The 15,086-nt window shown below is 38.2% G+C and overlaps 1 protein-coding gene across 1 annotated transcript; it reads left to right on the top strand.

Annotated features, from left to right (window-relative positions):
* The first annotated feature begins 3,754 nt into the window (after window positions 1–3,754).
* LOC139738025 (carotenoid phi-ring synthase-like) lies at window positions 3,755–13,264 on the top strand. The gene is made up of 8 exons (XM_071648690.1): window positions 3,755–3,797; window positions 6,649–6,765; window positions 7,351–7,506; window positions 8,093–8,245; window positions 9,358–9,480; window positions 10,016–10,164; window positions 11,206–11,291; window positions 12,502–13,264. Exons 1-8 carry the CDS (start codon window positions 3,755–3,757, stop codon window positions 13,262–13,264), a joined length of 1,590 nt encoding a protein of 529 aa, XP_071504791.1.
* The last annotated feature ends 1,822 nt before the right edge of the window (window positions 13,265–15,086 follow it).

The raw sequence follows: 15,086 nt of genomic DNA on the forward strand, positions 1-15,086 counted from the left end.
ATGAGATTTTGTCATTTCTGTATATGAAATAAATTATAAAATGTGAGAGCATGTCATCATCAACTTGCTGATTTGAATATTCATAGCGACTGGTCAAAAAGTATTTGACATGAGCTGCAGAGCGCCCTCTGTCGGTGAAAGAATGTGTGCCCACTGTCGATCTCCAAAGGGCTTTTTACACTTGTAAATTTTTGCTTAGCCCCGGACCAACGGTGGGGCTAAGGGGGGGGGGGGGGGCCTTAGCCCCACCGTTGGCACGGGACTATCCTTAGCCCACTTTCTGTTTACACTCGTTTTTGCCAAAGTGGGCTAGCCCCACCGATAGTACGGTACTATCTGGCCCTGCAAAATAGCAGGGGTTAGCACCGCAATTGCGGTGCCAAGCAAGTGAGTGTAAACAGAACGAAAAAATAATCCTGGGCTAAGCGACGGAGACGAAGTGCGACCCTCACTGACCAATCAGAAACGAGGTAATCATGTGCTGCCGGTGCGTGCGTGTACGTGTACAGTACACAGCGTAATTATGAATATTCATGTGGTTTGGAAAGTCCGGGGCTAACAGTTTTCTCCTTAGCCCCGGACAAGAGATAGTACGGGACTAATTGGCGAGTGTAAAAAGCTGAAAAAATTGGTACGGGACTAACGATAGTCCTGGGTCAGAGAAAGTCCGGGGTTAAGAAACACAAGTGTAAAAAGCCCTCAAGTTTCCTATTATCTGTATTTTCAGGACTCTTTCCATCTCGCTAAGTTTATTGTCCTCCAGTTCCTTTTTAGTCTCATTCCTAGTCAAATATCCGTGTGATATTAATGAATTTAATATGTTTGGGCGAAGCCATGAATACTATATATATTATTTCTTAATGGATAGATATTTTCACGTTTTTGAATAAAAACATTGTTTGAATGTACTGACCTGATTGTATTAAACGTAACTGTGGAGATTCAGAGTATTCTGAGCGTCCTTCAGGCGGCATTAAACAAACAGCATATTAAATGTAAGTCTCATGACAGTTTATTTTACTTTCAGTGTCACAAGTCAGGCCATTATTGAGAAGTCACAAGCAAGTTACACTAGGTTTCGTAGTTCACTAAAATTGAAATTACATGCAGTGAGGAAAAATTAAATACTCGTTTCATTAATTGCTACATAAGCCTCACTTTAAATGAAAACCTTTACACCGATTATGCCTTTTAACCGATTAATGCTTGATACTTGTCGTAAAGACGTCATAACAACGTCATACCTGTGGTTTTTATATCGATTATGAATATTCATAGAATTAAATCTAATATGCAAAAACTAGTGGAAATAAGGAAAAACATTAATAATTATAGTATCTATGCTGCGTTTAAGCTTAGACTGTGTCGAAAATTGTACATTTTATTCTTATCTTATCAAACTGCTTTCCAACTTGTGTTATGAAAACATAATAATTTCCATATTCTAATTGGGCTGATGACGAAATTCTGACCTAGTCTAGTACCCCTGACATGAAGCATTACAACTTTGTGCCCGTGATAGCCCTTGTAACTATTATGAATAAGTACTATAGGCATAGGCATAGGTATATAGGATTCAGGACTTTAGGTGTAGGGTATATTAGATCTTGTAATGATATACTAATAATTGATCTGTCTCAGCTGAAAGACAAGGTCAAAATGAAAAAAAAAATGTTTGTTGTCGTCAAAAAGACGTCTTAAAAAGACATCTATTTAAGACTTTTTTTCTATGCCAGCATACGTAGAAAGATCTTGAATTGACGTGTAAACGATATGCTCATGACGTTATTCTCACGTGGCATTTTCTTTAGTAATCCAAACGTCATTCGGACACCTATGTATGACCACTTAAACGTCAGGCAGACGTCAAAATATGTTTACGTCTTCCATTTGGGCAAAAATACGACATTTTGACGTCAGTCTAAGACGTCTAAATGACGTCCGTTTTCTTTGTTTATCAACGTTAAAGACGACATATTAAGACGCCTTTCTGACGTCTGAATAAGACGTCTTTCTGACCATAACGCTGACGTGAAATTGACGGTTTTTTTTATAGCGGAAATGTGAATGTTTCGTAGGTGATAATTATATTCTGCTCTTCATGAGAATAGAAATCCAGTAATCCATCTACGGCGTTATGTATCTTGACTCTTATTTCCTCTTACTCTATCCTCTCTCTCCGAAAAACTGAAGCAGTGTAGATTATAATATGGACCATGTTCTAATAAGCATATTTCGCGAAATAACTTGTAATATTATGTTCATGCTACTCTTTGGTTCTTCAACCGTCAACATCTTGTTACCGTATGCTTATAATCATTGATCTTTGTAATTGTCTAAATACTGGTCCTCTGGTTGTTATATTCTTTGTGGTATGAATAGCAAAGGTTCATTAAATCACCGATATCTTTTGAAAACTTTGTTTCCGTGTCACGGAGTGTGCGTGAGTGTGTAATATACATAAATTTTCGTCGCCATCGCGTAGTATTTCGATGATGAATCAAACCAGAGGTAGGCCCTAATATATCTTATTTTAGTATATACCTCCTTGATCAAACCAACTATCAAACCCCGAGTCCCACGTACCCCGTTTTATGGCTTAAAGGGGAAGTCCAGTCCAAATATAAGTTTCGTCTGACAAGAAAAAGTAAAATATTACGAGTTCAACGGTATAATTATGATCGAAATCGGATGAAAAATAAGGAAGTATAATAACTATGACATTTTGAAGTTTCGCTATTTTTGCGGAAACAGTTCTTAAACAGTCAATATGAATATGCTAATGACAAAGTGATCATGTCATCCCCTCAAAACCTATACCAGTTTGTACATAAAATTGTGAAGTTTCTATAATTTTTCATTCAATCGCAGCTAATATGCCCGGACCTAAAATCCTCATAATATCTAACTGATCACTACTATGTTATTCAATCAGGAATAACATCATGTTTCAGACTTCAATGACAGAAACATTTCATTTTAGAAATTTTTTTTTTTTTACACGATCAATGGAAAATTGTGAGGTTATGACATGCAGGTTAGCTCATGCACTCATTTGCATAGTCATATCCACTGTTATACAAGTTACTGTCAGTTTGCAGAAGTTAGTAAAACTTCAAAATGTGATAACTTCCTTATTTTTCATCCGATTTCAGTCAAATTTTTACCGTTGAACTCGTTAGATTGTACTATGTTTATCAGACCAACTTATATTTGGACTGGATTTCCCTTTCAATTATACACAGTTGCACTGGACATCATATCACCTATTGGCTGATTTTTCCGCTCGTCAAATAATACAGGTTCAGTCGAGGTTTGATCTTTTTTGAATACATTCAAATCAAGTACAGTGTAGTTGAAATCATTCTCTCCGTGCCTCTCCTTTTCGGTTTAGCTCCATCCATGGTGAGATAAAACTTCTCGTGGGAGCAAGCAGACTTTAATACCACGGAGGTGGGCCACCTCCCTGATAATACTGTACCACGAAAGGGACGTAAAATTTTGATCGAAAATATGACGTCACTATGCCAAGCAGCTCACGTGGTGCTCAAACTCGCGACTGCAGACACGTGGTACACATACACTCACACACACACACGCACGAATTTTACTGCAGCCAGCTGCAAGACAGCAGACGACATTCCACATTCTATAGTCCTTCACCCCGCGCCCCAACCATCCCAACAGGACGTATAGAGCTGAGAGGACTGGGATCATCAGAAGAAAACACATCGAACGCACTTCATAAGTCGTCATGGACAGGGATAAAATCATGAAGGCTTGCTACGTCCTCTGCGGTAAGTGTGCCCTTTTTAATACTTCCGAACGCATATTGGTATGCCTAAATCGTGGGAGATAATTTGGTTTTCAGAATATTGAAGTGATATATTAGCTGAAGTCACGTCAGTTCAAGTATAGGCACCTCTGCTCTGGGAGGTGAAAGTAATTGTTTTTATCGATTTGCTTATTTCAGTGCATGTACATGTAGCTCACTCCAGTAAACTGAAAAGATCTCGAAGGGGGGGGGGGGCGCAAAGTGGACAAGGTACAACAATTACTGGAACGTAGAGCGGTGCGTCCATGTTTTGTGCCCACAACTGTCACTGCAATAAGCGTGCCTAGGTAACGGGTTATAGAATCTGGTGCTGTTAATTAGTGTTATGAAAGGTGTAATGCTTCGATATACTGCTCCACCCCTCCGTGCAGTAGCGAGTTTTAAGGGTACATGTACATGATTGCAGGACGAGAAGCGCTGAATACAATGCCGTGGAATACTGAGCATTAGTATGTACTGGTACGTTGCACCCGTCTACGTATTTTTACAAATGAATAAAACTCACAGTTTACAGGGCCTATTATGCTGCATGTGCATGCAGGCGCAGGGGGGTTCGTTCAAGCGTGTACTACGCTCTATGCCATGGTTCAACCATGCCACCGCCATAACATGAGCCTTTCGAGCCCTTGTCCTTTCAGTGCACCGCACTCTAGCTCTACTGTATACTCTATAGAGTTCAGTGGTGCACCGGCCGGATTCATAAGGTGATGATGATTTTCTTTCACCTTTCACTTTTAGCCATGCCTTTTAGCCTTCATGACTCGTCACGACACACCCAAAATCAGACATGCACGCATGAAGAAGACAGTCCCCTCAACAAGCGACCTTCTCCCCCAAGAAGAAGAAGAAAAGAAGAAAACTCGTTCCCTCTTCGCGTGCTTCTTTGTAAAGTCTTCAAACTTTTGGACAATGTTTTGTTGATCAGCAGTAGGGGCAACACTGTGTTTAATACAACCCGAAATAAGGCACAAAATGAGAGAGAAGATGCGACCCTTTTTTTTTCATTCTGTATCACGAATTCTGATATAAATTTGTCATCTCTGGTCTGAGTACCCAAACTCTCCATGTGAGCCTATTAAACAAACCTTGCTTATCTGCTAATTTGTTGTCTTTCGAGTACCGCTTAGGAATGTGTCTTTCTTTTTATCTTCGGCCCGGGGTCGCTCGGCGGGTAGGGAGGGGGAGGGATGTGAAGTGTATATATAGACCTAGTGCTCACTGTAAAGGCCAAGGTTCATTGAATTGTGCCTTTTTCCACCCCCCCCCCCCAAACACAAACACACACACAACCGCGGTGAGGATTCGCATTTTTGTTAACTTCTGATACTAAGTGATAGCATTGATGAAATGAAAAACACGTCGAATGTTCGTCTTCAAAGTGGAAAAACCTTTCATTGGTCAGTGCAATAGCTTTTTTAGATAGTAATTTGATTATATATACGGCCTAGGCTATCCTATTCCAAAGGTTTGAATCAGTAAATTTCGTTTCCGTGAGTTTGCGGTACTGCTTGGGGCGGAGGGGGGGGGGGGGGGGTTGTGATAGATGCGGCATAAATTGAGTGTATGTGAGTTTGTTTGATGAATTGAATTAGAATGATCAGTGGCGGATCCAGAGGGGTGCATCGGGCGAACGCTCCCTCTTTATTTATTTATTTATTTGTTTTTGTTTTTGTTTTGTTTTTAACAGAAGTGCATATTTACTAAACAAAAGTGGGGGTGAGTGCACCTCCCCTGTACGGAATTTCTGGATCCGCCCCTGGTGATTATGGCAAATATATAAATATATTTTATAAAACAGTGTTTGTAGGCAAGCCTTGTAAGCAAGCAATGAGACTGACAGCTATTAATCCAACTCCGAAGGACTATACATTTAAGTTTGTTGGGGGGGGGGGGGATCGTGGGGCTAAATTCATCGTGCTGATGGGCATGGATGAATTCACAGCTATAAATTACTCGTAAGATATGGTTGAAGCACCAATATTGTTTGTGACAAGGATTGATTCTATTATAATTATAATTATACTTAATTATACCTGTGAAATCAAATATGATTTTTGATACTAAAAGTCCCCAGCATTAGGGTGTATCATAAAACTTGTAGATATAGTTTTGTACATGGACGTGCTTTGTCATTGATTAATGGAGGAATTCTAAAATGATATCGACTGTTTTCCATGGAACTGGAGCCTACAACTGTTCTAATATCGTTTCTCTGCGCATTTTAGAAGGATTACTCGTATGAATATAAATCTTCCTATCATATTTATAGCTAAAGGTTATGTTATTTTATGCATTACATCCTTTGAGCAGTACGAGTGTTTCGTTTTGTTTTGTTTTATATATCCATTATTCATGATGCGCCATATTGTAGTGTGATGGTTTCACGGAAATATTTTGGACTTACATATATATTTCATCTGGACAAAGAGAAACCATTAACATGAAGACAGTGTCGTAGGTCACACAAAATTGAAGACAGATTGAGTTACATAACTAAGACACATTACATTGATCTGTGGAAGTTGACCAGTAAAAAATCGAGCAATGAAAAGGAAATTGAATGACTGATGACATAATTGGAGCTCGCAATTCTCGCTATACATTCTGCTTATTTATTCTTTTTTTTATTAACAAAGGGGGAAACCTCGTACTCATTTTGTGCACGCAGTAACAATCTTGAGTGTCCATCGCCCTCTTATAGAACACACAATAAAGGATTGTAGTCAACCACCGATGTGAACTCTAGCTGTACCTTAAATAATTAGCAAAATGTCAATGTGTGGTTTTTTTTTTCAATTTTCAATCAATTGCAGTGGCGATCGTATTCATACGATATCTTGGGCCAGAGGACGTGGACGTAATTTATCCCGCGAACCCGGGTGACCCGGATGTACTTCCTCCAGGAGTTTCGCGTAGTGTCGCCGTGGTCGGTAAGATTTATATTACATTCTTTTGAATTATGTAGGTGAGATTTGAATGTTTCATTCTGTAAGCTATGTTATTTTTTTTCTTGGGGGGTCTTATCCAGTGTTCCACTGGATAAAATACTCTCAACACTCAACTTTATATTAGTCGAAAATATTTCTAAAAGTAACTTGTAATCGTACCATGATTTACTAATTATGAAGTGTTCAGTGAAGCTTAATTTATCTGAGATGACTTCTTTCCATATTTACCTCGCAGCAGCTGATAAGATAGAAGCTCTGTGAATTATGAATATTTTATTGTCTCTGTTGGTGTAAGTTCTGATTCTTCCAGGTAACATTCAGTTGAGGTAAAAACTTAAATCGATTCATCTGGACTTATACCGTTTTAATTCAAATCAGACGAGCGGATGAAGCGTCCAGGATCCGCGTGAAACCGTTCTCGGAATTAAAACAGTAAGTCCAGATGAACTGATTTAATTTTGCACCTTTATATGCCTGTATGCATAATCAACGAGTATATTCAAAATGTTTCGTAGGAAGAGCAACTGCACACTTCATAATTTACGAGTCCAAATTGTGTTCTAATAGGTGGAGGTCTCGCAGGCTTATCAGCAGCTCTGGAGCTTGCTGAGCGGGGCTTCAACGTCACTGTCAAGGATTCCTGCCCGGTGGTTGGGGGACGACTCAGCTCTACTGACGTTGAGATTTTGGGCGAAACTTTTAGGGTTGATCATGGCTTTCACGGTATTTATAACATATATGTTCATTGTAATGTTTTTGTCGTTTTCTGTTATTTACTTGAATGTAGAGCCGGCTTATGGAGAATTAAAATGCAGACATCGATGTATCCATTTTTATCAACTTTAGAGGTTTTAAATTGAAGCTGCCGAAAAGCAAAGAAAATGAATAAAAACGAATTTGTATGTGATAATTGTGATAATATTTTCAAAAATATTTCTTGTTATTTGAGTCGGGTGGAGTATCACTGAAAAGATTTAAAGTGAGTATTCAAAGAAAATTACCATTTTGCACAAATTTATATAATGCTGTGTGCATGCTAGAATCTTGGCAAGGACAAAATGTAAGACTTGCTCATTCCACAACGGCGGATGCAACAAGAGCAGAGAGAAAACTCATGCGATTTCTGAATACCAAATGATAGAAGTTACCAACAATATGAAATATATGATGTGAGAAATTGAGAAAGAGAACAACTTGCATACACCATTGCGCATACAAATGTCATAGGTGAAGGTCCTGAGATACTGGGGTTCATGATAAGTTGCAATGATTTCATTGACATTTTTCTCTCACTTCCTTCTTTCTTCAGCATGGTTTTACAATTACCACAATTTTAAGGATATCCGTCGTCGTCTGGGTATCAACAATAATTTCGAGCGATGGAGGGCTAATCACTTCCGGTTCAGGGAGTATGAACCGGAAGTGATGGAAAGCAAAGGCATCTACCCTTTCAACGTTATAGGTAAGTGAATTTTTGTAGAGTATGATCACTTTATTGGTATGTTTTGAGACTACTTCGGATGCTGGTCAAAGTTTGAAAGATCTCAAAACATTCATTTTGAAAAGATTTTGTCAATAGAGCCCTACATACAGGCAAACTCCGTTATAACGATTTTCACCTCGTGATGAGCGATACCTTTGTTGTATCCAACCTACTGAAAATTAGACATCTAGCTCATGCATTTATGAAATATCGGGAAGGCGAAATTCACCTCCTTAGGATTAGTCGTTCGATATCAGCGAGCTTACAGGGTTTTGTTGTCATTGATTTTATTTCATCTTTCTTTTATCAGCCAGATGAAGAAAAAATAAGGATAAAAACGTTGTCGTTTATCATTCTTACTAATTGAACCTGCTGATCAATTTATAGACGTCGAGAATTACTGCTAATTAATATTTGTGATCCTTCTTCACAGATAACACATTTGAATGGGTTTTCTGTGTTTTCTGACAAAGTGACTCCAATTGCTGTCCATCAAATTAAGTCTCTTTTTGGTTTAGTGAAAGCCGCATTTTACAATTCTTTGTTGCCTCATTTATTTCTATCTATGGTTGGTTTTCTCGTATTTCCTCTTGTGTTTTTAGATGTGTGCAAAATCTGCATGAAACCTCTTCATATATTTTTTCAGCGACTATAACACTTTTAGCTATAGATTTGACATAACAATTACGTCAACATTGCTGATGATTGTGTCAGTTCTACGTCTAGTCTAATATGGTTTCCATACAATTTGAATCTCTAATTCTTTCTTCACACAAAATGAACAGTTACTTAGTCTAATCAGTGTATTTGAATACAGTAGACTCATAAAATACAACGCATTTCCTTCATAATTGACATGCTATTATCCTCCAGAAATTGACCTTTCATTTCCTTCAAAATTGACACGCTATTATCCTCCAGTAATTGACTAGACTTTACAATCTTTCAAACGGGTTTTGTCGGTTTTGTGAAACCGGGTCATGTTTGATACAGCCGCGATCTCCCGAAATATAATAGGTTTTTAGAGGTTGCACAGAGATAACCTTAATGAAACTCATATTGTCTTTATCTTTCTTATCTTCAATCTACAGCCACATTGCTCTTCAGTTCCAATTTTAGAGTCAACGCGGCGTTTGATATCGTTCGAATTTCAACAATCTTCGCATACTACAATCATGACACTGTCTATGATCGATATGGAAACTTAACCTTTGGTATGTATTTCGTGTTATAGTCTGACATGACGTGAACATTTGCTATGGGATCCTGATAGTCACAGAGTAAAGTCTTTTTGCCATATTATTATCATGATCCCCTTTTAGTAACCGGGTGAGATATGTCATGGGCAAATACATATCACAATTAGTCTTACTTAAGGACATTTTTTTTTTATTCAAGTTTAAGAATAGAAATTATATGTGCCAGTTTGCTACTCTCTCTCTCAAAAAGAGAAGAAGAAATATTCACCAGATGCATGGAAAATGAATATCGGATAGACCGTTTCAGAAGTTTATTACAATTTATGGATGGTTTTTTTTTTTTTCATATTTGGTTGCAACGAAGTATTCGTTCACCTGCTCTGTACTATTATCTTCCATAGACAGGAATTCACCAAGCTGTTTATAGGCTGGACAATCCTCGGGCAAGCTTTTTGATTGCTACGGGCAACTTTTGAGAACAATGCATGCATAAGATCTGAATAGATTTCAGATTTGGTCCATTGATATTTTTGTCACGTGATTCTTTCAGACGAGTGGGCGGAGGAAGCCAGAGTACCAGTATGGTTTGCTGACACTGTGCTGCGGCCCGCCCTCTCCGTCACGTTTAATGAGAGGACTGTCATCAACGCAGCAGAAATGATGATGTACTCCCACTTCTACTTCACTGGTGACAACAAGGTAAACAACAAACAAATCGAAACATATGAGAAATATTGACGCCATTTGTGATCTCTGTAACAGATACACTGTATAAACATAAACGCAAAACCTCTGGCTAGTCTACCAGCGACTTTTTTTGATGATCAATTTTAGCGCTAGTTTTAAATTTCATTTTGATGGAAATTACTTTGGTTTGCAGCCGTGCCACTACACTGATATTAACTTTAGACGACAAATCCGTTCCCCACTTTCAGTGTATTTGCAGTTAATATGCTGGACGGATGTATTCATTGAGTAATACATTGCAGATTGACAGTATTTCAATTGTTTTATATTCTTACATTCTTACCTGTATCGGGGGATGTTGTCCTCAATTTCTGTCATGTCATTAACACCATAATGAGCATTATGTGTGCCAGAACGCTTGAGTTTATGTCACGAATGCACCAACCTTAGCAATAAGCTTCACATACTCCAACTGTGATATTATTTGTGTTCTCATAGATGTCAAGCGACAATAATTATGATGCCATTTCATCACATTAGAACAATTTTGTCAAAGTTGGGTAATGCCGGGGTCGTTTGCATTTTTATATTTATTCGTTTATGTATTTCTTTTTTTGTTTTGTCTTTGCTGGTGATATACTGAAGTCGTTAAATTTAGCGAAATAATAAATAATTGCTGTTGGATTGGCTTCCAGTGATTGCCAAGCCTTGAAAATAATGTTCAATCTTTAAACTGTAATAGATCAATACACTTGCATTTTTTAATAGATTTGGTTAGTGTCAGTTACCAAGATCACTTTTTCAAAATTTTAGTTTGTCTGGTTGTCAAAGGGAAATATAAATTGAAAGAATTTAATGACACTTGTTGCGAGGAAAACCAATTACATATTGGTAATCGCAAGTATATTTTGTCAAAGGCGAGATTGTCCAGTCCCTTTCGCATGCAAAAGTTAGAATGATGCGTCATCTCAATCGTCGTTTCTTTACTGCAAGATTCATCCAGACTTACATGATCGACTTTCATGATCCTCCTTGCCTGTCGTTCTAACATAGGCGGACATCCGGGAAATTGCAACACGTGACCATCAGACAGCTGTCTTTGACCCTTGGACCGAGAGATTACAATCCTTGGGGGCTCGGTAGGTTGTGAGGTGTTTTTTGTTGGATTAACAAAGACGTTCACTTGCCCATCTCTTCCTCATAATCTCTACACAACTATACAACACCCAGCTTAGATCAGAAAAGTAAGCGATTTTGTGTGTTGTGTGTGTGCGTATTTCCTGGAAGATTTTAAACTTAATATTTAACTTAGAATTCACTTAATTTGAACTTCAAATCACTTCAATGAAAATGGTTTATTGTGTGAAGTCACACAGCGTTCTCTTTGAAGGCATCTCTCTGTACATTCAGTATGTACCGTTGAATGCTACAAAACTGCAATAAATTGACACAACATTGCGAATTATGTATATTGTGTGTAACAATTTGACAAATCAGTATAAATACGTGTGCGTTTGTGTGTGTGTGTGCGTGTGTGTGTGTATGTATGTGTGAAGAACTGTATACAGGTTTAAAAAAATGTGTCGGATGATGTCATCCACACTTTAGATATCAATGAGCTCTGATTGTGTCTTATATTACTCTTCCATTAACCATGAAAAATTTATCAAATATTGACAAGCTTTAAAGGGATTGTACAGTACTGGTTGAGGTAGGGATTCATGTTTTGAACATTCCTAAGTGAGATAATGAAAAGCCTCTAATGAAATATGAAAGAGCATGTAATTTTAAGAAGGATTCAATGTTTATTCGATGAAAATTGGTTTTCAAATGGCTGAGATATCCAAAAAAGTGCTAATAATAAAAGGCGACATGCCCCAACTTTATTAGTATCTCTTTGTTTCACCTTGTTTTTGGATATCTTCGATTTTCATCGAATAAACTTTTGATACCCCTTAGAACTGCATGCTCTTTGACATCTCATAGAGTGGTTTCTGAATATCTCATAAAACGTTAAAAGCTAAATCTTCACCTCGACCAGAACTGTACACACCCTTTAAACTCTACTCCCGACTGTCATAAAACTCCTATTTGATTTATTTTTCATTTTAGAAGTTCCATCGGCATGAACACATGAATAAGAATATTCATCCGGCTTGACATTATTTGTAAATCTTATAAATCATCAAAGAATGCAAACATCGTGGTATGTGCAATTGTTGACGTCAAGTATCTCTTGATGATTCTTTGCAAATTGTCTATGAGGTTGTAGATATGGGTACTTGATTTTGTCCTTTGCTTGACATGTACAGGAATAAAGAAATACAGACTCTCTCCTTGAAATTGCAGAATTGAGACAAACTCCGGAGTTGAGAAGCTAATATTGGACTCAAGTGGGCGCATAGTGGGTATTTCTTCGAATCCCGGGCAGGTCTATGATCATGTGGTGTTGTCGACGGACCTGAAGGCAATGCAGTCGATCCTTGCCGAAACAAACCGAGAATATCCGAAGAGCGCAGTGGTGGCGTGTATGAACAGCAGACTGAGCCAAATGCCACTCGCTCCTCATTACAAGGTGATCACGCTCTGGTTCGACCAGCTGCTAGATCCCGAACAGCCGAAGATCCTACAAACACCCGACTTCAGTCCGATCACCCTGGCTGTACAGCGTCACCTGATTGAAAAGCAGTCACGTGAGTGGAGCGAGCGCACTGGGGGGTCCGTTGTCGAGTTCCATCTCTACGCCTGGAGGTATGGCGAAGTACGAGATAGCGAAGTGTGGAGTGTTATCTCTCCAACTGTTAAAGAGCTCCTGCCAGAAATTTTTGAGAGGAACTTTAAAGTGTTGGATTATTTTATTCACTCAGGTGATAACTTTGCATCATTCTCGTCGGGATTGGAGCAAATGCGACCTACCTCGACATTTCCAACAGAATGCGGGGCTGATAATGTGGGTTTGGCGGGAGATTGGCTGCATACACCATTTCCCTCCGCTTTAATGGAACGGGCCGTCACTACAGGCAGAATTGCAGCCAATCAAATTCTTCTTGCTAATCACGTGAAGCAAGCACCTGTAACCGTTACAAGTCGTTATGGTCCAGGTTACATATGACATTTCTTAAACGTACCCTCATGAGTCTCAATTATGGTATCTTGATGATATAATGTATAAGACATAATAAAAAAGATGTCTAAACAAAGCCAAAAAAAGTGGATGAAAGGATGATTGTAAAAACAAATATATACTTGCAATACTTAAACAGCAGCTGTGCAAAATAAACCAACTTCAGTCATGTCAAAACACACCATGACATAATTGGTCGTAATTACAATGCACTCCCGTTAAAACGAACACGGTTATAACGAAATTCCGGTTACAGCGAAGAAAAAATTCCGTCCGTAACATTATTCGGTCCATGTTTTTTTTTTTTCAACTTATTGTTTATTTGTTCGGTTATAATGAAATTTCGAACGAAAGAAAATTGCCTGTCCCGAGGACTTCGTTATAACGGGAATTCACTGTACAAAACCGTTTTGAATAATTATGTATCATTGATATTGAAATTGCTACCTCAAATCAAGGGTTGTGCTTGTGTTATTATGAGTGCATATGTATGTGAGCTGGTTGTGTGTGTCGTTTGGTTGATGGAGTGTGATTGATAAAGGATTCAAACACTTATTTCATTAAGAATCATATGGATGAGGTTCCAGTGACGTCATCAAGCCATGGTTCAATTTGTTGAGGGGCAAGAACAGCGTATGCGCGGCAAGCCCGTAAGCGTTACATCCCTTATCGAGCGCGCAGACAGCTACAGTGTAGATGGCCCCGTTTCATAAAACTTGTTGTCAGCGACAAGTTGTCATAGATGTGACAAGCTACTGAAATCCTTACATCTGACTGGCTGAGAGCAAATTTGTCATAGAAATGTGGCAGTTGTCACTGATAACAAGTTTTATGAAACGAGCCCCAAGTATACGCGTACAGCGCGCAAGAGCTATGCGCTTGATACACCTGGGGACATTTCATGAAGCATTTTGTCTGACAACTTGTCGGACAAATTTGCTCTTAGCCAATCAGATGCAAGGATTTCCGTAGCTTTTAACAGTTTGTCAGACAAAATATCTGACAAAACGCTTCATGAAACGCTCCCCTGTAATCTGTTTTTGCCCCTCTGGAAACGCGTATCTTTAGGTCACGGAACCTCGACTATACGATTATTGCAATACTTAGAGCCACATTGTGTTCAAGTTGACTTGACAGGTGGACGTAGTAACAGTGGTGAAATAAGACGCGGTAAAAGATCAAAGTAAAATGATGAAATCAGGTAAGAATTGTCTGGAAGTTTAAATAATGATTAACACGCTCTGAAGAAACAATTATATGAGTCACACCACTTTACATGTAAATCAGATAGAATGAAGATTTCACCATCTCACCGTTTCTTTATTCATCTTTCATTTTTTTTTCTCTTCTTGTTATCATCTTTTATGAATGCGTATTTACACTTGCTTTGTTATCTAAATGAAATCGGAAAATATAAGTCATGCCCTTAATACATGAAACTGTTATGTTTCAGAACTGTGTCCTTTGTTGAGTTTTTCTGAATGTTCAACTAATTGAAAACAGTAAAACTTTATACCACTTATATATGTCAGAGGAAACGATGATATTAAATCCTTACGAGTAACCATATTGTATGCACATCTTGATTAAATCTTCTCTGTTGAAATAAACAATGTCTCTCGTTGAAAGATGGTTCATAATGTGTTAATGTAAGAGTTTTCGACATTTTTGTTTAGTTATTTGATTTAGATCAAACTGATTTTATTTGCTGATTTGACTCACTTTATCAAACCGCGTATAGACATGAAAGCGAAATCAGATAAATGAAATTCCATGAAAATATAGTCAGTGTATTCATTATGTACGACAT

This window comes from Diadema antillarum, unplaced genomic scaffold (genome assembly GCF_040938485.1).
Source record: "Diadema antillarum isolate AM-2024a unplaced genomic scaffold, OU_Dant_1.0 seq00000719_RagTag, whole genome shotgun sequence".
NCBI classification, from domain to species: Eukaryota; Metazoa; Echinodermata; class Echinoidea; order Diadematoida; family Diadematidae; genus Diadema; species Diadema antillarum.